Source organism: Oncorhynchus nerka, linkage group LG20 (assembly GCF_034236695.1).
Source record: "Oncorhynchus nerka isolate Pitt River linkage group LG20, Oner_Uvic_2.0, whole genome shotgun sequence".
Taxonomy (NCBI): Eukaryota; Metazoa; Chordata; class Actinopteri; order Salmoniformes; family Salmonidae; genus Oncorhynchus; species Oncorhynchus nerka.
The window spans coordinates 35,450,644-35,472,956 of record NC_088415.1 but is presented as its reverse complement, the minus strand read 5'-3'; the positions used below and the strand labels follow the sequence as shown (position 1 = coordinate 35,472,956).

The 22,313-nt window shown below is 45.4% G+C and overlaps 1 protein-coding gene across 4 annotated transcripts; it reads left to right on the top strand.

Moving 5' to 3' along the window:
• The first annotated feature begins 2,017 nt into the window (after positions 1-2,017).
• On the top strand, positions 2,018-22,224 carry LOC115102365 (lysine-specific demethylase 5C-like). 4 transcript variants are annotated; one of them, XM_029622257.2, is made up of 29 exons: positions 2,018-2,407; positions 2,683-2,971; positions 4,319-4,466; positions 4,721-4,798; positions 5,273-5,395; positions 5,572-5,742; positions 5,940-6,074; positions 8,365-8,424; positions 9,605-9,728; positions 9,868-10,148; positions 10,501-10,659; positions 11,740-11,859; positions 12,017-12,175; positions 12,377-12,558; positions 12,825-12,987; positions 14,384-14,503; positions 14,642-14,836; positions 15,109-15,290; positions 15,374-15,498; positions 17,073-17,220; positions 17,306-17,390; positions 17,527-17,900; positions 18,070-18,208; positions 18,405-18,584; positions 18,850-18,969; positions 19,187-20,024; positions 20,120-20,319; positions 20,474-20,647; positions 20,917-22,224. In XM_029622257.2, coding segments are annotated over exons 2-29 (4,794 nt in total). In that variant the 5' UTR covers positions 2,018-2,407; positions 2,683-2,969; the 3' UTR covers positions 20,926-22,224. The 4 variants fall into 4 exon arrangements, with proteins under 4 accessions (XP_029478117.2, XP_029478119.2, XP_029478121.2 ...); XM_029622259.2 differs by having other exon boundaries at positions 2,018-2,971; positions 5,943-6,074; XM_029622261.2 differs by lacking the exon at positions 8,365-8,424 and having other exon boundaries at positions 2,019-2,971; positions 5,943-6,074.
• Positions 22,225-22,313: the final 89 nt, after the last annotated feature.

The window sequence follows — 22,313 nt, the reverse complement described above, 5'->3', positions numbered from 1 at the left end:
TGGTGTTGCGTGTGTATGTTTATCCTTTGAAGCTTGGAAAAGAGACTCTTAAACCCAGACTTGGAACATGCACCCTCTCCACCGAATAGCGGGCAAGGGAAGCAAAAAGGGATTGCTTTGCGATGCTTGCAGTTAGACACTGATTCCTTCCAAACTACTCAATGTTGAATTTAAGATTTCCAATTTGTTGTGTAATGTTTATGTCCAATGGCCGATGAGCGCTGATATGTTTTATCTATAATTTCTCTTCATATGACAAGGTTTGAAAAGGATTTGCCAGTAGATTGATTCATGATGATGACTGCTTGTCTAGCTTGCTAGCTAAGATTTTGAAAGTATGATGTTGACATGATCATTCGAGCTTCAATGCGATACCATTCTCCTTCCGTGGCCACCAACTGCTCTTAAACGCAGGGAAAACTAAATGCATGCTATTCAACCGATCACTGCCCGCACCCGCCCGCCCATCTAGCATCACTACACTGGACGGCTCTGACTTAGAATACGTGGACAACTACAAATACCTGGGTGTCTGGTTAGACTGTAAACTCTCCTTCCAGACTCACATTATGCATCTCCAATCCAAAATTAAATCTAGAATCGGCTTCCTATATCGCAACAAAGCATCCTTCACTCATGCTGCCAAACATACCCTCGTAAAACTGACCATCCTACCGATCCTCGACTTCGGTGATGTCATCTATAAAATAGCCTCCAACACTCTACTCAAAAAACTGGATGCAGTCTCTCATAGAGCCATCCATTTTGTCACCAAAGCCCCATACACTACCCACCATTGCGACCTGTACGCTCTCGTTGGTTGGCCCTCACTTCATACTTGTCGCCAAACCCACTGGCTACAGGTTATCTACAAGTCTCTGCTAGGTAAAGCCCGGCCTTATCTCAGCTCACTGGTCACCATAGCAGCACCCACTTGTAGCACGCACTCCAGCAGGTATATCTCACTGGTCACCCCCAAAGCCAATTCCTCTTTTGGTCGTCTTTCCTTTCAGTTCTCTGCTGCCAATGACTGGAACGAACTGCAAAAATCTCTGAAGCTGGAGACTCATATCTCCCTCACTAGCTTTAAGCACCAGCTGTCAGAGCAGCTCACAGATCACTGCACCTGTACATAGCCCATCTATCTACCTCATCCCTATACCATATGTATTTATTTATCTTGTACCTTTGCACCCCAGTATCTCTACTTGACTATGTTTTGTTTATTCCATGTGTAACTCTGTGTTGTTGTATGTGTCGAATTGCTATGCTTTATCTAGGCCAGTTGCAAATGACAACTTGTTCTCAACTAGCTTACCTGGTTAAATAAAGGTGAAATATACAAAATCTAATCAAAGCTGCGGTAGATATAACGCGATTTGATGTTATTTTATCTGTGGCTATGACCTTGAGCCTTCTTGGATGGGCACTTCTAATGTAAATCTTTGGCAGCACCCAAGGGTGCCTGAACTTTCTTGACCCTGTAGATTTTGCGGCGACAAGTGTCCCGATGAGTGACAGAACACGGAGCCAATGATGACGCAACTAGAGAAGATTACCAAACCATACCCTTTGTATTTTCCCTGGCTGCCCCTCCACCACAGAAAGCACTGAGCTAGGCTGAAATACATGCATTTTGGAGCTGCCGTACTCAAGAAAGCAGAAAAGAGACCGTGTTTTCAGCAGCTTTATGAATTCAATCAAAAAAAATTACATTGTTTGCAAACTTATATATTTTTTATTTTTTATTATTAAACATAATTTTTGCTATACACGTGGGGCTCTGCCCCCACCTGCCCTGAATGAGGAGTCTCCACTGAACATGGTTAGGGTTATGGGTAGGGGTTAAGTTTAGGGTAGAGACAGCCCAAGGATTCTGGACAGCACTGAGCCTTTATAGCTACTGTAAACTGTGTACGTGCCTAATACCATGCCAGTAGGTATTAACTAATACCACGCCACCTGCGTGCATACATGCACTTCTGCCATCCTCCACATCAGCATTTGTTAAACAATGGCACACGTTTTAAACTATGTACTAATGTTATTTAGCCAAGCGTATATTAGTAAATAATTCCGTGAATGGGTATCATAATTCGTGAAGTAAGTCAAGATCCGAGAAAATGCGTCTCCGAACTACTTTCTCTAAATCGAACGAACGTGGAGGGACTAATTCCTGCCCTCTCTTCCACTCAAATAACTCAGCTGTCGTAGTAGTTGAGAGACTTGAGGTTGCGCTTAGGCAATGATGAAACTAAGATGGCGTTTAAACCCAGACAGGATGAACGGGGGATAGCGAAATTGGTCATAAATTGATTTGATGGGGACATCATTCTCACAGAGATACTCGTTTACAAGCAAACGAGTCTTCAAAGTGGATCATCTTTGCACTTATAATCAAACAGACGTGGGTATATGGGGGAAGCGACGCTGAAAACGGGCAACTTTACGTGAGCTATCTAGACCTTGCTCGCTAGCTAACGTTAGCTCGTAACATTACTAGCTACAGTAGCTAGCTAACCAGCGACAGCTCGCTAACGTAGGTAACGTTAGCCAGCCGAGCTAAACAACAACAACACTGTCAACAGGGAGGAGGGTAGTCTCAGGAGAAATAATTGTCTACGGGATTGTCCGGAGTATTTTTGATTAAAAATAAAACAATTAATATCTGCCTTGGGACAGGTACGAAACAAAGAAGGAACCAATATTTCCAGTGAAACTTCCACGCCAATTCGCAGTGCTACCCGAGACCGGAGGTGCTGCCTGGGATGGGCTGAAAAGTGGAGGCCGTAACGTTAGCTTCAGCCACAGTAATCGTGACCCAGTGCTGAACAATAGACCCCGTGAGCTTTCAAGACACCTACACCGCCCATCATATTATTGGTGACACCTGAGTCCATAATTTCCTCTGATCACGTTGAACGTGTCAGGCAGAGTTGCTGTCCAAGTGCCAGCTAACGTTATCTAACATGTAAGTCTAATAACGTTAGCTATACTCTAGCTAGCCATATTTCTTATCCGGAAAGTTAGCTAAGATGCTAGCTAGAGAAATCCTAGTTAGCAACTAACCAACTAACTACAGTGAAACTTAAAGTAAACAAAACAGCTTGGGGTTGTTTTAGCCTGTCAGTCACCAAGGACCTCCCGTTATGTAGTTAGCTATGTGACAAATGACCCATATTTTGTGATGTTTGACAATGGCTATATTCATTTGTTTCCTAACTTGAATCCCCATATTTGGTCTTGGCTGGATGGATGCAATCAGGCCTTTAAATCCTGTGACGTTTTATGTTGAGATCAGGGGCTTTAGCTATATTTAGAGAATATGTCCAGCATTTGTGTAGGAAGCTTCCTCAAATGTCTTTATCATTATTTTCTATTGAAAGGAAATGTAGGAGGCCATCAGATGGGTTCTGTGAAATCAATTGTAGGAAACAAACCATATCCCAGACAGTCTTTTTATATCACCAAGTATCAACATACTTTGTTAGTGTATTATTTTCTGTTGATGACCAAACACCAATTCGACCTTATGAGACAAGAATGGCACCATGTAAGAAGTGCATTATTTGCTGTGTCTGTAAGGTAGGGGGAGGGGAGAACAGTTACAAAGAACGCCTCCCCCATATTGGGTTAACAGGTTTGGGGATTTGGTGTTTTACTAGATTGAAGGTTCCATGATGTTCCAAAGACTTGTTCCAACTATTAGAACATGATTCAATTCAAATACATTATTCACAAGTAGAAGAATCATGTAATGTTTGTAAAACAATGGCCATTCAAAATTGTAGGTTGTGTCCCTTAGTTTGATCTGATGAAAAACATGCTCTAAAGCATTGTTAATGTATCCAATTACATGTATGGTACTGTACATATGAATTTTTGAAGAACTGGTAATCCCATAAGGAAAAATCCCTTGTGATTATTTTCTCCTTAGCCTAACTTTGAACCCAAAGTGGATATTTTCAAGAAATGCATTTGAAATATACCATTTTTATAGTAAATGTGTTATGTAGAATGCACTGTTTACAAAGACTCCAATAACTACATAAACAATCTTAGGTTTGGGGTTATGATAGGGTAAGATGGTTTTTCCAGCCTTATAAGACATGCATAAATGTATTCTTCAAGAATCAATGGGTAGTCTATATATAGGGCCTGTATCATTCATTGTAATTACCATTGATTAGCAAGAACTTTTATATTGTGCCCGTACTTCTCATGGTGACAGTTATTTTGACTGCCAATCTGCTTAGCTAAGTAAGTAGCTGCACTGTGCAGTGACTTGACATGCAGATTTGACCTTACCTGTTGCCAGGGCGATGGAGGGGGAAGATTTTGTGCCTCCTCCGGAGTGCCCAGTGTTCGAGCCGTCATGGGAGGAGTTTCAGGATCCCCTGGGCTACATTGCCAAGATCCGTCCAATTGCAGAGAAGTCTGGAATCTGCAAGATTCGTCCTCCTGCTGTAAGTGTTTACTGGTGACATGCATCTATCATTTAACCCCATGAAACCTGTGGGGAGTTGAATATGGTTGTTTTCCTCTTACCTTAACCAATCTGTTGTAGTCTCACTGTTATTTGTGTTTCTTTGTGTGTCTAGCAAACTCAAGTACACGTTCTCTTTCTTACAAGCTGAGCACAGGATTGAGTGATTGCAGGATGACAAGTGTTTACATCAAACATAGACAGACATTGATCAAAGCTTTCCTTTCCCCACAGGACTGGCAGCCACCCTTTGCTGTGGAGGTGGATAGCTTCCGCTTCACACCCCGTATACAGAGACTCAATGAGCTGGAGGTTCGTCTCTCTCCTCATATATTGTATCATTATATAGTTGAGTCTCAGAAATGGAATGAATAGAACGGCCATCCCCATTCAAGTCAATGATGGATAATGGGTAGACTGGCATCCATTTTGAGTGTATCCATGCCAGGAAGTAAAAGCAGGAAGTGTACCTGTGTTGTGAGTCAACTCAACTGACATTACACAAAATACATTCCATTGCATGAGCTACATCAGTTCGATTTAATTTACATTTTTTACAAATCATGCTATGTTACCATGGCAATCCATCATCAGGCAGCCATTGCTCATGTTAACATGAGTTTACTGGTCACATTGCCAGGGTTAGAGCTTCCAAGCCTGTTCTATTGCTATGGGTTGATATTGAAGAACTGTTTAAGAAGTCACATGTTCTGGTTGACCCAAAGATTATATTTTAGTTTTCAGTCCATTCTAATAATATTCAAACCTGACCCCCCCCCCCCTTAGGCGGAGACACGAGTCAAGCTAAACTACTTGGACCGGATCGCCAAGTTCTGGGAGATCCAGGGATCCTCTCTCAAGATCCCGAACATCGAGAGGCGCATCCTGGACCTCTTCAGCCTGTCCAAGGTGCCAGAGCTGATTGACTCATTTTAAAATGTCTCAGTAAACCCCCTGTTGCATGTCTTATTTCTGTAAAACTAAAAAATAAGACCTGTTGAGACTCTTACCATTGCTAACACTATCCAATAGTACTTTAGCCAGTAAAACTGAGTTGTCCGCACTTGTATTATTTTGTGTTGTAGGTTGTGATAGAGGAGGGAGGGTTTGATATAGTCAGTAAGGAGAGGCGCTGGGCTCGCGTGGCCCAGAAGCTTGGCTACCCTCCAGGCAAGAACATTGGCTCCCTCCTGCGCTCACACTACGAGAGGATTGTCTACCCCTTTGAGGTGTTCCACACTGGTGCCAGCCTGCCGGTAACGCTACTCACCCACTTTGCTCCTGCTCTTTTGTGCTTACACAAGCAATCTATCAACTCTGATCTATCAAACAGAATTTGACATGCATTGACTTACATTCTTTATTTGTTAAGTCAGTTGCACTGTTTATAAATGGTGTCCATCCATAGTCATGAATGTTGAAGAGGGTTTAACCCCAGGATTTCTGTGTGTAGCAGACTAAGCCAAAGCTATATGATGGAGAGGAGGTGCATAGAGAATACAAGCCCCACTCCATCCCCCTACGCCAGTCTGTCCAGCCCTCCAAGACGAGCAGCTACGGACGCAGAGCCAATCGTCTCCAGCCAGACGTGAGTGACAGCACACAAGCTCCAATGACCGACGTACATGATTTCCCTCTTAACAGTATCAGTCGTGTGTGTAGTTCACAGATACTAATATAAGTTGGTTAATTTTACTCATTTCCATGATCATGTTGATAGTTCCAAAGATGTAAGCATTCACTCTCCACAACCATAATCTGTTACTAGCCATATTTAACCAGTCTCCTTCAGTAATGGGGTCCAAATCTATTCATTGGGTGGTGATGTACTGTCTTCTGAGAACTGCTAGTGAAACTACTGATCTGCACCGGTTCACAGATCTCAGCTAGGGTAACACCTGCCATTAACACATCTTACTCCTAGGTTTTTCACACTGATTGTTTTATCTTCTAGGTAGACTATCAGTGACTGATTTGGTTAGGCAGGAAGATAAAGTTGTCATACGCCCATACAATCATGTAATAATACTCATCTCTTTTGGCATTGAAAAATGGAATTACTTTTTATTCAATATCGTTGTATTCCTAAATTAATCCGATTTGAAATGACGTAATACCAAATTAGTCATTAATCCAAATGAATTGAATCTGAGTTCCAGCTCTTTCTCTCCAAATTGGAAAGGAACACCTAGATGGACCCGACGATGCGCTCAGAACGCAACCAGCATGCTTGCTCTGTGTACCGCTACGCTGCTGCTATGGTGTCTGCTGCTACTGCCTTTTGCCCCATGTGATATGCTATATGTCACCCGATATCTCCCTCTTCCTTTCTCTCTTTCTTTCCCTCTTTCAACACCACCGATTGTTCATGTTGCTACCCCTGCCATTGAACATTGCTAACCCATTGTAGTTACCTGTAGGGTACCCATGTCTTTCACCCATAGAATACATTTTGTTTGTACCATTTTGCATTTTAAAGTGGTGGTGTGGTGAGATCTTTTTGATTTGCTTCCTTGTATGCCTTACTCCAGATTTGATTTGAACAATGGCAAGAGATGCTTAAAGGAATGGTGTGATATTTTGGACATCTCCTTACCCAGAGTTAGATGAACTCATGGATACCATTTTTTGTGTGTCTGCCTCCAGTATGAAGGACGTTTAAGGTCGTTTCGTGTGTGTGAAAGAGCGCTTTCATAACCGCTTCAAGACAAATTATCAATGAACAGTAGCTTATTTTCCAAATATTCCAACCTAAGAAGGTATTGTCCTAAAGTTGCCTCTTTCAAGAATAAAAGTCGATAGCCTAGTCTATTATTTGCAATTTATTTTACGAGGCAACTATTGTCCAGGCTTGTATAGACTAATCTAACTCACTAAGACAGCCCGGTCCTGATCAAACTCCCATCATTTGTGTGTCACACAGACACACACAAACCTGTTCCGTGCTGAAGCTCCTCCACCCGAAATGAATACTAGAAAAGAAAGCCCAGGCTTTCAACAACTTTATCTTATGTCGTGATTCATACTAGTTGTAGCATTCCATTCCACACAGTTATTTTAGCCAAGTTTAAAAAAAAATATATATATATATTTTTTTTTATGTTTCAAATAAATGCGAATAGTTTGGTTGGTCAATATAAGTGTTTTATGGGTACATAGGTTGCCCAGCTGTAACTGGAAATCTACCAGAACAGCTAGCACTGGCTGCAGAGCCATAAAAATGGTGTCTGTGATTTAATCTGACCCTGGGTAAGTAGAGAAAGGGCTTAAAATCTTGCACTGTCCCATTAAACTTTACACTGAGATGTCATCGGATTCGTCATAGCCCACCATAAGAATCTGATGATATTGTTTTTGTTTTAAACCCACGTATGCATCCTTGTGTGTGTTTAATTTTCCGCTGAAATGTTTTATTACCTAGGCCAGGGGTCTCCAACCCTGTTCCTGGAGAGCTACCCTCCTGTGGACTTTCGCCCCAACCCAAGTTGTCACTATCCTAGTTCAGCTTATCAACCAGCTAATTGATTAGAATTGGGTGTGCTTAGATGAGGGTTGGCATGAACCTGCAGGACGGTAGCTCTCCAGGTACAGGGTTGGAGAGACCTAGGCTATGCGTTCTCTGAGGGCTCAGTTCTAAACAGATCAAAAAGACCTTGTGATGTGATCAGTACAAGCACAGCTATATTTGGCAAATACATGGTCTACCCACGCCTGTTACAGTCAAACACAAGTCATTCTATTTCATCACACCAGATTTCCATCTCTTCATATACATTTTCACTCTTCCAAATGGCTGTTTTTTTTCTTCTCCTCAGCCATTTATTTTTCTTCCTCCTCCTGTCTCAGTTCTTTGTTGCTGTTGTTGTCTTCCTATGCAGGGTCCAGAGGATTCTGCCCCCTACCCTCTCTCCACTGGCTCTCAACACATCTCTACATCGGTACTGCCTGTCTCTCTTGAGCACAATGCGAGTCCTCGTTCTCTCCTGGCTCTACCCTCGCCCCCTGACTCTATCTGGCTCAGTTTCTCGAGCAGCAAACCCCTCGCTCTCTCCCGGCTCTACCCTTGCCCCATGTCTCTATCTGGCTCGGTTTTTCTAGCAGCAAACCCCTCGCTCTCTCCCGGCTCTACCCTTGCCCCATGTCTCTATCTGGCTCGGTTTCTCGAGCAGCAAACCCCTCGCTCTCTCCCGGCTCTACCCTTGCCCCATGTCTCTATCTGGCTCGGTTTTTCTAGCAGCAAACCTCTCTCTCTCTCTTCTTTTTTTTTTGCGGCAGGGCCCTTGTCGTCCTTTTCTAACTCTTAACAAACATCACCATTCAACAGCCTAGCATTAAGCTTTCCCTGTCTTTAGCCCTTATCCCACTCACTCACCCACCCACTCACTGTTTGTCCCTGGCAACAACTTATGCAAATGCATAAGCAATTATCTGTCTTGCCTGTACTTGTTTATGAAATCAGTGTGAATCTCTCTCTCCTCTTATCTCTTTACTGTTAGTCAGTCTCTGTGCGTCCTTTCTTAACGCTTCCATTCCCTCACTTCTGCAGCGCTATTGTGTGACTGCATGTGTTCTGCTGAGTGCAGTTGAACTCCAGTGGGTTGTGTTTGACAAGAACCCTGTTAGACACTCCACTTGGCCTTTTGAGAAAGTAAAATATTTGGAAATGCAAATGCAGCTTTGTGCATTTTATGCTCTGAATCATTGCCCCTTCAAAAGTTTTACAGATTTCGGATCTGAGGCAGATGACGCCTCACAACCTCGACTTGAGTGCATTTTTAATTGTATTAATCACTCAGTTCAGCTGAGTTGAGACTTGTATGTAGGTTCCCCAAATTATTTTCCTTTGTTGGGACGTGTGTCTAGACGTGTGTTTGGATGCTTTTTCTTATAACACGGTGGTGGATCGTTACCTTTGTTTAATAACTGTCAATACACAAAGATGTACTGTATGGAGAGGTTGTACTCTCCTTGCTGACCCTCTAGTACTACTATTCTACCTTATCCTCACACTATCTCCTGACCCCTCTGCTTCTCCATTCCCTCTCAGTATACCTGAAAGTGTATTGGTGTTGCTCCCATCGCATCTCCCTACTGACTTTTTGCCATCTGTCACCCTAGCCTGATCCCACAGAGGAGGACATAGAGAAGAATCCAGAGCTGAAGAAACTACAGATTTATGGTGCAGGGCCTAAGATGATGGGGCTAGGACTGGTGCCCAGGAATAAGAGCATTCCCAAGAAAGGTAACACAACTCTGCTACAGTCCTTCACCTCCCCTAGTTGGGTCTGAAATGTGGGCTCTGGTCATAAAGTAGTATCATATAGAATACGGTGCAATTTTGGATGCATGTTGACCACTTCTCCGATTTCCCCTCCTTCCAGAAGAGCTGCCTCAGACTGTGACTGTCCGGGCTGCAGCTCCTGCTGTCCAGGTCAAGGAGCAGCCAGGGGAGGTCAAAGAGAAAGGAGGAGATGGCAGCACAACCACAACGGCTCCTCCTCCCTCTGATGCCACAATAAAGAGTGAGGTGAAGAAAGAGGAAGAGAACCATGAAGGTGGAGCAGCTCATGACAGCGGGGACCAAGACAGTGGTGAAAACGGTGACGGGCCCTGCACCAAGATGACCATGAGGCTGAGACGTAACCTCGGCAACCCTCAGTTTGTAAGGGCCTTAGCCTCCATTCACGCTTATGGGCAAGTTATACAGGCACAGATTAAGGCTTATCCTGGACTAAGAAGCATGGTCACTGGAGATTCTCTGTCTGGGAATCCAGCCCTGTAGGTTATGTCTGATCCAAAATCAGATGTTATAGCTAATCGAATCATAAGGTGGCAATTTAAATGGGGAAATAAATAAAGCTAGTTGAAAACCATCTATGCTGCCAGTAATTTAATGGGTAAACAATTTACATGTAATATTTTGTTAGTCAGCTCCTTTCCAACATATTTGAGTGTGGCAATTTAAATGCAGAACTTAAAATCTGTTTCACTTATCTGTTCTGTGTTCTGCTAAGGTGGATTCGTTTGTGTGCCGGATGTGTGGCCGTGGCGACGAGGATGAGAAGCTCCTGCTGTGTGACGGTTGTGATGACAACTACCACACTTTCTGTCTGCTGCCCCCTCTCACTGAGGCCCCCAAGGGCAACTGGCGCTGTCCAAAATGTGTGGCTGAGGTGAGAGCGTCATGAACCACGTTTCCATCCACAGAGTAGTCATACCGTCTATAAATAAATGATTACGACAGCTGTGATGGAAACAGGAAGTTTCAGTACAATTTCATAAATGCCACGAGATAATTTGTTCAATCGACATAGTGGGATCTTTTTGTGTCGGTAAAAGTAATTACCTGTATGGGAGAAATGGCAGTGGAAACGTTTTTTTTAAATGAGTAAATATTGATATATTAACCATCTTATCGAAGTAAACTTGGAGTCACGCGATGACATGTGTGGTCCTCACACTACGACTCGGGAAACCATGCAGTGTATTAAGTGGTGAAAGTGCACAGTGATGAGCTTGATGCCCCTTTCAATAAATACAGAGGGTCTTATTCTGGTGACATGATGATTGATGCTTGACTGCTTTTTGACAAATGTAAATATTCTCTCTCTTATCTATAATAATGTCATACTATCATACCCCACTGAATCTGCCAGCTGTTGGCTAGAGTGCACGTGCGTAGACCAGAGTAGACTTATTATCTATTTTACCCAACAGTTTCTGTGACAAAACTATCAGTAGAGTAGAAAATGTGATGGTACATGAGAAAGTCCATTTTGTGAGCACTTCGTCATCACACACTGATTTGGAGGAAACACGCATATTTTCTTTATGCAGATATTTGAATAGTCACATTCATCTGTCACCGATTGGATGGAAAACTAGCTATTGAGACCCACAACATCCTGTTTTCAAACAAACATCCTGCTATGTGGCTGCAGCCATCCACCGTCTAATTAATCTGGAGCCTCTGTGTGTATATTTTAACCTGAGGTGTCTGGAGTCATTGAAGCAGTTTTCTGGTAGATGTAGCTTGTAGGGGAAACGTGTGTTTGATGGAACCCGGGGCTGGATGCCTGGTCAGGAGAATTCTGTCTATTGAACACAGGCTATTGACATGTAAACCTGTCAGGAAAAACTCTGGGCGTAAACTTTTGCATTCTAGTCATCTGTATGTCTGGTAACTATTTGATTTTCCTCCATCCAATCCATTTCTTCAATGGCCTCTTGTCTGCCTCGCTTCTTCCCTCCAGGAGTGTAAGAGGCCAGCGGAGGCCTTTGGTTTTGAGCAGGCTACTAGGGAATACACCCTGCAGAGTTTTGGGGAGATGGCCGACACCTTCAAAGCAGACTACTTCAACATGCCTGTCCATGTAAGTGCGCCTGTACAAACTATAAATGAATGCTTTGCTCTGATGTGGAGATAAACTAGTCCTTACTGATGAGGACATTCTAGTTGATTATATTGATACATTATTCTTTGAGTTGAGTTTTTTTGTTGTTGTGTTTGTTTCAAATGTCTGTGTGTAGATGGTTCCGACAGAGCTGGTGGAGAGAGAGTTCTGGCGGTTGGTCAGTAGTATAGAGGAGGACGTGACAGTGGAGTATGGAGCCGACATCCACTCTAAAGAGTTTGGCAGTGGATTCCCCATGAACAACGGCATGAAGAACCTCTCACAAGAGGAAGCGGTAACTAGCTATCAGCCTTTTCATATTTCACTCATGCTGTCTTCTACTTTTATTAGTTCTTTAAATATACAGTGTTTGTCTATTCCGCTCTCATTGATATGCCATTAATATGATCCTTGTACAACATGTATAAAACAATATATATTTCCTCCAGAACTAAACCTGCACAGTTTAGTCTGACCCTCTTGCTGCCCTCTGCAGGACTATGCCCGGAGCGGCTGGAACCTGAACGTGATGCCAGTTCTGGAGCAGTCCCTGCTGTGCCACATCAACGCAGACATCTCTGGCATGAAGGTGCCGTGGCTCTACGTGGGCATGGTCTTCTCTGCTTTCTGCTGGCACATCGAAGACCACTGGAGCTACTCCATCAACTACCTGCACTGGTAAAGAGGACACTAACTGTACAGTACACAAAACATTACAACCCCTACAGGTGACATGGGGCTTTAATAGGTAGTTCATCTGTAGATGTTTGAGATTGTCCTTTTATGTCCGATAGCTTTATACAGGACTATGTACTGACTGATAGATATGGTTAGTGAGAAACGCTGTTCTCATCTCCCCCTCTCTCGCTGTTCCTCTCTCTCTCTCTCCCCTCACTGTTCCCTTTACCTCTCCCTCCTCTCTCTGTCCCCCTCTCCTCCTCCAGGGGTGAGCCTAAGACGTGGTACGGGGTTCCCTCTGTAGCAGCAGAGCAGTTAGAGGAGGTGATGAAGAAGCTGACCCCAGAGCTGTTTGAGTTCCAGCCTGACCTCCTCCACCAGCTGGTCACTATTATGAACCCCAACATCCTCATGGCTCACGGGGTCCCGGTAAGTCACACACACACCAGAGTATGTGAGCAGAGAGTGGAGGGTGCCCAATTTGACTGGAGCGTGGAGCGAGTTTCCCAAAGGCTGGCGCATCGGCCTTCTCACCCTCTCCAATTTCACTTCACAAGCTCATGGCATGCCCGGCCCAGCATGCATTTGTAGTCTACTTGTGTGCTGCTCTAGCCCCTTGCTGTCGCTACTGTCATGGAGTTAAATATTTTCATAAAGACATTGATATAAAACACAGCTGCTAAATAAATCAAGGTGACTTACAAAGATGAGGACCAAGAGAGGGAGTACAGTGATGTAATGTCCACAACTAAATAATCATTGTGGAATCTGAAAAGACAGGTATCCCGAAAGCATGAGGGTGTCCTTGGTACGTGCACAGGCTAACAGAAAGGGATGAGATGGGTAGTTGGCTAAGTGTGTCATTGTAGCAAAGTATTTCTAAACCAAAAATCTGATCTCTTAAAATGTTTGTTCTGTTATCTAGACAACAGGCAGTCATTGATTTTGGCCCAATAGGCCTGGCATATTACCTCTTTCAAGGAGCTTTCTGTTTTTATAGGGTTATTTTACTTCAAATCCTTTAGGCCTACATACATACAGAAAAACTACTACACCCAGCCTGGCAAGAGTGGCCAAAAGGGTGTTTATCATCCCCAGTGGCTCCACAAGGCTGCTGGCCTGCTCTCTAGGCACCATCACATGAGCCTGAAGACACAGACTGGCCAAACTTGTGTTTTTAAAATTGAATTCCAAGGCTCTGTAGATGGAGCCTAGTAAAGCATTTTTTTTGTTCAAATTGTAATTAATTCTAAGTAACAGCCTATATGTGCAATTTATAGACACTAATGATTTAATAAAACAAGTTTGATCAAATGCTGAGCGCTTAAGGTCCCTGCCAGCCTAGTGTGTCGTACTTGCAAATGCTTCACAATTTTTAAGTCTTGAAATAATATAGCCTAAATCAAAAAAAGTTTTATCTTAGCCCTCCCATCTGGTTCCTGTTTTAAATACCGTTTAATACGACATGAGCGCTTCTTAGACACCTTTTCATGTTCTTTATTAAAATACTTTAAATTAAAATCATATGGTTTGTTTTCAGTACTTCAAAACCAGATGGTAGGTCTAGGTAGTTACAGAAATAGATGGGTGTCTAAAAAGTGATTTTAATGAATGGAGCGTATATGGAGCGACGTGGCGGCTTTTCCAACCTCTCAACTCCACTCACATACTGACACACACTTAGGATTGCAAGTGACACACACAACCTCTCATACCCATACTACACCTCATAATATTGTGGAGTTGAGATTATGACAAATAAATGCGAGATATATTTGTGGACAATGGCCATTCTGATGAGTCCCTTGTGGCATTTGATCGACAGGTTGTGCGTACCAACCAATGTGCTGGCGAGTTTGTCATCACTTTCCCCAGAGCCTACCACAGCGGCTTCAATCAGGGATACAACTTTGCTGAAGCTGTAAACTTTTGCACTGCAGACTGGGTAAGGCTCTCATCTGTGTTCTGAGAACTAAACTGACTCTAAATCTTCCCAACTAGGTCTCTATACCTATCCTAATGGGAGTGTCGTGACGTTGTTTTCAAATTGTCTCTTGCATTCACACCCACCCCCGTCCGTCAGCTGCCCGCAGGCCGCTCCTGTATCGAGCACTACCGTCGTCTGAGACGGTACTGTGTTTTCTCCCACGAGGAGCTGACCTGTAAGATGGCCGCCTGCCCAGAGAAGCTAGACCTCAACCTGGCCGCTGCCACGCACAGAGAGATGTTCAGCATCGTCCAGGAGGAGAGGGAGCTACGCAAGGGCTTGCTGGAGAGGGTGAGACTAATACATTTGAAGGGAATGGATGTTTACTCTGGGTCTCCTATAGGCTTGTCTGTGGTTTGGTCACTGACTTGAGCACTCAGTGGAATTACTTTGTGGTGTGTGTGTGAGTTGTTTGATTGTTGTGGCTTCTTGCACTATATTGACTGTTTGGTTTATGTGAGTTAGTGGTGTATGTTGTGTAATACTGACTGTGTGTGTGTGTAAAGCAGTGTTGCTTGGCTGTGTGTGGTTTCTTAAATCCCTGTGTGTGTGTGTTCTCTCAGGGCATCACAGAGGCTGAGAGGGAGGCGTTTGAGCTGCTACCTGATGATGAGAGGCAGTGTGATAATTGCAAGACCACCTGCTTCCTGTCGGCCCTGGCCTGTTCAAACTGCACTGAACGCCTCGTCTGTCTCTACCACACTCAGGACCTCTGTAACTGCCCCACAGACAAACTCTACCTCAGGTACGACTGAGTCTCTCTCTACGTATCCTTTCTTTACCGCTAGCGCCTCACACCTGACTCCTCCGTGTTCCTTCTCCCTACAGGTACAGGTACACACTGGATGAGCTGCTGGCCATGTTACACCGGCTCAAAGTGCGAGCTGAGTCGTTTGATTCCTGGGCCAACAGAGTGAAAGAGGCTCTGGAGCAGGAAGAGGGCAACAAGACAGGTCAGAACTACACACCCATAGACACAAACTATACACTTGACAAGTATACCGCTCTATACTCTTGTGTGGCTGAACCACACCTCTGTAACTGAATGTCCCCAAAGAAATGTCTTAACCTCTCTGGGATCGTTCGGGACACTAGCGTCCCACCTCGCCAACAGCCAGTGAAAGTGCAGGGCGCCAAATTCAAAATAACAGAAATCTCAATTAAAATTCCTCAACTATAAGTATTTTACACCATTTTGAAGATACACTTCTCGTTAATCCAACCACAGTGTCCGATTTCAAAAAGCAGAACATATCATTATGTTAGGTCAGCAACTAGTCACAGAAAGCATTCGGCCATTTTCCAACCAAAGAGGTGTCACAAAAAGCAGAAATATAGATAAAATGAATCACTAACCTTTGACGATCTTCATCAGATGACACTCCCAGGACTCAATGTTACACAATACATGTATGTTTTGTTCGATCAAGTTCACATTTATATCCAAAAATATCAGTTTATATTGGCGCCGTGTTCAGAAATGCCTCAAAAACATCCGGAGAAATTGCAGCGCCACATCAAATAACAGAAATACTCATCATAAACTTTGATGAAAGATACATGTTTTACATAGAATTAAAGATAAACTTGTTCTTAATGCAACCGTTATGTCAGATTTCAAAAAACCTTTACGGCAAAAGCACAATATTCAATCATCTGAGAACAGCGTTCAGCCACAAATGCAAGCCATACAGTTACCCGCCAAGTTGTGGAGTCAACAAAAGTCATAAATAGCATTATAAATCTTCACTTACCTTTGCTGATCTTCATCGGAATGCACTCCCAGGACTCCCACTTCCACAAGAAGTGTTCGTTTTATTCGATTACATCCATATTTATGTCCAAATACCTCCATTTCATTCGCATTTAGTTCACTATTCCAAAGGCACAATGTGCGATTGCAAAATCCAGACGAAAAGTCAAGAGTTCCATTACAGTTTGTAGAAACATGTCAAACGATGTTTACAATCAATCCTTAGGGTCTTTTTATAATAAATCTTCTATTATATTCCAACCGGAAAATAGCGTATTCATTACAGAGGGAAAAGAAGGCACGGCGCGAAGTAAACAACTGATTGGCCACAGCCTAGTCCACTTGTTGAAACGGCTCTTATTCGACACCCTTCCACAATAGAAGCCTCAAACAACTTTCTAAAGACTGTTGACATCTACTGGAAGCCTTGGGAAGTGCAATCTGGCCCCATAGACACAGCATATTGGATAGGCAATCACATAAATGAAACTACACACCTCAGATTTCCCACTTCCTGGTTGGATTTGTCTCAGGTTTTCGCCTGCCACATGAGTTATGTTATACTCACAGACATCATTCAAACAGTTTTAGAAACTTCAGAGTGTTTTCTATCCAATAGTACTAATAATAAGCATATATTAGCATCTGGGACAGAGTAGCATGCAGTTTACTCTGGGCACCTTATTCATCCAAGCTACTCAATACGGCCCCCCCTGTCACCAAGAAGTTAAGAGTGAATGAAAATGCATATTGACTGAGTTCATGTTTCTCCAGGTGTCACGGATCTGGAGGTGCTGAAGGCAGAGGCAGCAGAGAAGAAGTTTCCTGACAATGAGCTGCTCCAGAGACTCAACACTACCCTCACTGACACGCAGCACTGTCAGCAGACCAGCACTGAGCTCCTCAACAAGACACTGACCAGGTAACACCCACTGCCATACCCAATTCATTTAGCTCCACGGTGACTCGCATACACCATAACAAACATTGCTGTGTATGTGTTGCAGGAGGATGACCCTGGCTGAACTCAAGGCTCTAGTGGAGAAGATGGAGAACCTGCCCTGTGTGATAAGCCAGCTGGAGGACGTACAGGTGAGTAGCCTCCAGCTGGACCTGATCCACCAGAGAGAAACCAGTAACTCTGCTGTAGCTGTAACGTTGTTAATGTCCGGCCCTCTCTTCCTTCCCTTTTTCCTCTCATTCCTTTTTAATTCCCCCTTTCTCTCAGGCGGTCCTGCGTACGATAGAGGAATTCCAGACTCAGGCCCAGGCTCTAGTGAGCGACAGGGACTGGCGGCGAGACGCCCCTCCCCCAGAGCAGCTTCAGGCCCTGTTGGAGCAGGGGGCTGGCTTACCTGTCGATGCACCTGAGTGTGAGCTCCTGAAGGGGATGCAGGAGCAGAGCCGCTGGCTAGGCGAGGTGCGCCGGACCATGGGTCCCGAGGGGAGTGAGGTGACCCTGGTGGTCCTCAGGAGCCTGATGGAGGCGGGCTGCATCGTGCCCCAGAGCGTCTCTGTGGAAACGGCCATGGCAGAACTGCAGGAGCTGCTGACGATAGCAGAACGCTGGGAGGAGAAGGCCCAGATCTGTTTGGAGCAACGGTGAGGGACACCTCATACTGACTCACTCTTTCATTCTCTTTCACCGCCATTCTTTCTCTCCTCACTGTCTCACCCACAGACTCATCACTCTTTCTTTTAGACTCACTCACTGTTCTCAGGTTGTTTTGCTGTTCCTAATGTCCCCTCTCTCTCCTGGTGTGATTTGCAGGCAGAAGCACCCTCTGTCCACCTTGGAGGCCATAGTGAACGAGGCCCAGCTCATCCCAGTCAAGCTGCCCAACATCCTCTCTCTCCGGGGCTGTCTGAGCCGGGCCAGGGCCTGGGTCACTGACCTGGAGGAGATCCAGGCAAGTAGCACCAACTCTTACTGTCTGTCATAACCTGGGCCACGTTCAATTGGCAAACGTTGTGTAATGTTGCAAATAGGAAATGCCTTGCTTGTTCTACAATGTACATGTCTATGACATTGTTCCGTTTAGTTGTGCCCTACTAAACGTAACCCAGGCTTGTCCTCTCTTCCTCTCACGTGTGTGTGTACTGTAGAATGGGGAGCACTACCCGTGTCTGGATGACCTGGAGGGCCTGGTGGCGATAGGGAGAGACCTGCCAGTCAGGATGGAGGAGCTGAGGCAGCTGGAGCTGCAGGTAGCCAGCGCCCACTCGTGGAGAGACAAGGCCTCCAAGACCTTCCTGAAGAAGAGCAGCCAGCACAGCCTGCTACAGGTCAGAGGTGGTGCTTGTGTGGGCCTGCTTAGTTCTTCATTTACAGCTGTTTTGCCCCGCACATATCAATCACGCTTAGTGGAGAGGGAGGGAAGCCTTGGGACATAGATAGTCACAGTATCTATCTGCAAACTTTGTTGAAGTCTTTGGTGTATGTGAACGTTGTCTGCCCTGACATTCTATGTGAGTGTGTTAGCCAGTAGTGTGTGTGTTAACATGTGACTCTTACTAACATCTTGAGCCTCACAACTTTGTCTTGCTGTAGGTGTTGTGTCCGTGCGTGGAGAAGCGTAAAGCGAGGGGGGAGGAGACGGGTTGTTTAGATGACACCGATACCAACACTCTGGGCCTTTCTGCTCAGGACCTGAGAGACCCTGGAGCCATTGTGAGTCTGCATGGAGTCTGGCCTAGCCAGACAGTATGGCTGTCGGGTTCTAGTCTGTTCAGTGTGTTAGTGTTACCTACCAGTTTCAGAATGTCATATCCAAACAACTTGATTAGTCACAAGGCAGTTTCTATTAAGGCTACAGCGACGCTTCAGTCACATACAAACAGCATGCAGAGACCATTAAAAAGTGCATCATCCGTCTGTCCCCCTCTAGGTGACGGCGTTTAAAGAAGGAGAGCACCAGGAGAAAGGGGCTCTGCTGAGGCTCCAGCAGGACAACCTGTCTAAACCAGGTGTGGAGAAGAAAGAGAAAGAGGTAAAGACTGAGCAGGAGGACAAGGAGAACGGAGGTGGGAGGTGGGGGGAGGACCCCATGGAGCTGGACACAGCTCTCCACTCTGAGAACTGTGGAAAGGGGAACGGGGACAGTAACCACACAACGACAGGCAGTGCCTCTCCTCCCCAGTCAGTGTGTGTGTGTGGCCGGGCGCCTCGCCCTCCTCTGCTGCGCTGCCACCTGTGTAAAGACTGGTTCCACGGTGGGTGTGTCCCGTTCCCCTCCCTCCTGCTCCCCTCAGCGCCCCCCACCAACCCCCTCTGCTGGTGGGACTGGGACTCACGCTTCCTGTGCCCCCGGTGCCAGCGCTCACGGCGCCCGCGTCTGGAGACCATCCTGGCCCTGCTGGTGGCGCTCCAGAGGCTGCCCGTCCGTCTGCCAGAGGGAGAGGCTCTGCAGTGTCTCACAGAGAGGGCCATCACCTGGCAGGGGCGCGCCAAGGAGGCACTGGACAGCCCAGAGATACATGGGGCACTAGAGAAGCTGCAGGAGCTTAAACAGAAGCAGCCTCACAGGGAGGGAGAGGAGGAGGAGGAGGATGGGAAGAAAGGGAACTCTGAGTCGGTGATAGTGCTGTCGGATTCTGAGGGAGGGGAGGGAGAGGGAGTGATAGACCTCACAGAGGAGAACTCTCCCAAGAAGACCCCAAAGAAAGAGATGAACGGTGGCACGCAGGCTGGATGTGAAAACGGCATAAGCCGTTACAATGTAACAGGTTAGTAGCCAATATTGTAACACCTCCAGTCCATGATGTAACCCAGGAGACTTTTTCTCCTGTGTCTGACTGTACCCCGCTGTATCTCCACCCAGGTGTGGGCTCTCTGCTGCCGCTGGTCCCTTCACTAAAAGGCCCAGTGATAGAGCTGTCCCTGACCACCAGGACCCAGCTAGAGGAGTTGCAGCTGGAGGGAGACCTGCTGGAGGTGTCTCTGGACCAGACCAGCACCATCCACAGGGTCCTCCAGGCTGCTTCAGAGCCACAGAGACACACACTCCAAACACTCATACTGGTGAGTGACCAGGAAACCTTTACCATTTAGTGTATCTTGTAATAGCTTAACTCCAATTCCCATTTAGTTAGTCAGTAGCTCTATTAGTTTTAAACTGTCTGAATAGTGTGGGTTGATGTATCATGTTTTGTCCTGCCTCCCCTTCTCTCTTCAGATTGAGCTCCAGGAGCAGAAAGGGGCGGGCCGTGGGGGGCGGGCCAAGGACAAGAGGAAGAGGAAGAGCCAGAGGGGCGACACAGGGGCGGAGGGAGGACCCCGGTCCCAGGACACCTCAGAGTCCAAGAAGACCCGGCCCCTCAACCACATTCCCATCCAGACACACCCTGAGGTAACGCTCACCCAGGCACACCCCGGGGTAACGCCCACCCAGGCACACCCCCGGGGTGACGCCCACCCAGGCACACCCCGGGGTGACGCCCACCCAGGCACACCCCGGGGCTTTTGTATGCTCTTGTTTTATTTTCTATTTTTAGTCCCTCGTGTATTTTTTAAAACTTTTGTTCAAGAGATAATTAGTTGCATTACTTATTTGAAAGAAGTTGAACCAGTTAAACTCATGCTTCTCTGTCTTTGTTTCCGTTTCTTCCTGTCCCTCAGATCTTATGATATGGTTATGGATGCAACACTGGAGAAAGGAATGGTCAGACGTTTGGAGATAATAGAATGGACAGATCACTCTGGGCCGGAAGACGGCGTCAAACTGTGGAAGGAAAGATGCAGGCCATCCCTCCCCGTCTACAGCCCCCGCCCCCACCCGTCTACAGGCCCCCACTCGTCTACAGCTCGCTCCCCCCACCCGTCTACAGCTCCCCCACCCGTCTACAGCTCCCCCACCCGTCTACAGCCCCCCACCCGTCTACAGCCCCCCACCCGTCTACAGCTCCCCACCCGTCTACAGCTCCCCCACCCGTCTACAGCTCCCCACCGGTCTTACAGCCCCCCACCCGTCTATCCCGCCTTCTTAAACACTAACACAGTGGTTCTCTCTTTCTGAGCTCCTCCATCTATATTCTACACTCCTGACTAATTCTCCTGCCCTCCCACTCTATTCTGATCTTTCTCTTCCGACCCTGTACTTTAACCCCCCTGTCTATCTTTCGCTATCTACCTCCCTCCATCCTCCCAGTGAAAGTGTTCGGAGTGTGTGAGCTGGCTTCGTCATTGGAGAGTGTCTTGGTCTTAATTGGGGATCCAGGTCAGTCAGTCGGTATGCTATGTATTTTCAGCTCTATTAAATGCAAGTTTTGGAACAGGCCTCAGACAAGACAGACACAGTGGCCCGGTTAAGTTGACCCACACATACCCACTTACTGAAGTAGAAATGAATGATATTGATTTATTTTTCTGGGGTTTTTGGGCATGAAGCTTACTTACAGCTGAAGTTCAGTACGGTGGAAGGTTGTGAATCACAGCAGATCATAGGTGTCGATGGTCACCGTGGTAACACTTGTATTTTTTTGTATTTGATCTTGTTTGTTGAGGCTGGGTTGTCAGAGGGGATTTTGCATTTTGAATAAAACCCATTTGGATATTTTGGGAACGTTTTTTGGTGCTACTTTCCCAAAATAGGTATCTCTTTCATTCTCTCACTTGCTCTCTTTCACTACTCTCTCTTTCATTAGTTTGGATCCCCTCAGATTTATCCTTTTCTGTCATGTTTTTGTCTCATTTCTTCCCCCTCTATCTCGCTCCCTCCCTTTCTCTCTCCACTTCCAAACTAAAGTAACACTTCACTTTATCACAATTTACTTTTTCTCCTCTTGGTTAAAATAATAATTATTATTGGTATTGATATTGCAGACACACAGTTGTCGTGCATTTGTGTATAAACTTTTCATTTCAATGTTGCCTTTTTGTTTCTTTTCACTCTTGTTAGAAAATAAAAGTTTAGAATTGTTTTAGGAATCTTTTGACTCCTGTCCTTTTTTCCATCTGAATTTCTTTAAGTGGTTTGACAGAATAGTGAAGTTTGTGGTGCTGAATCGATCAGTACA

Bases quoted from the DNA above. Each gene is read 5' to 3' on its own strand.
- LOC115102365 (XM_029622257.2), top strand. The intron at 17,221-17,305 runs GTAACACCCACT...TATGTGTTGCAG, and splicing joins CTCAACAAGACACTGACCAG to GAGGATGACCCTGGCTGAAC. The intron at 18,970-19,186 runs GTGAGTCTGCAT...GTCCCCCTCTAG, and splicing joins TGAGAGACCCTGGAGCCATT to GTGACGGCGTTTAAAGAAGG.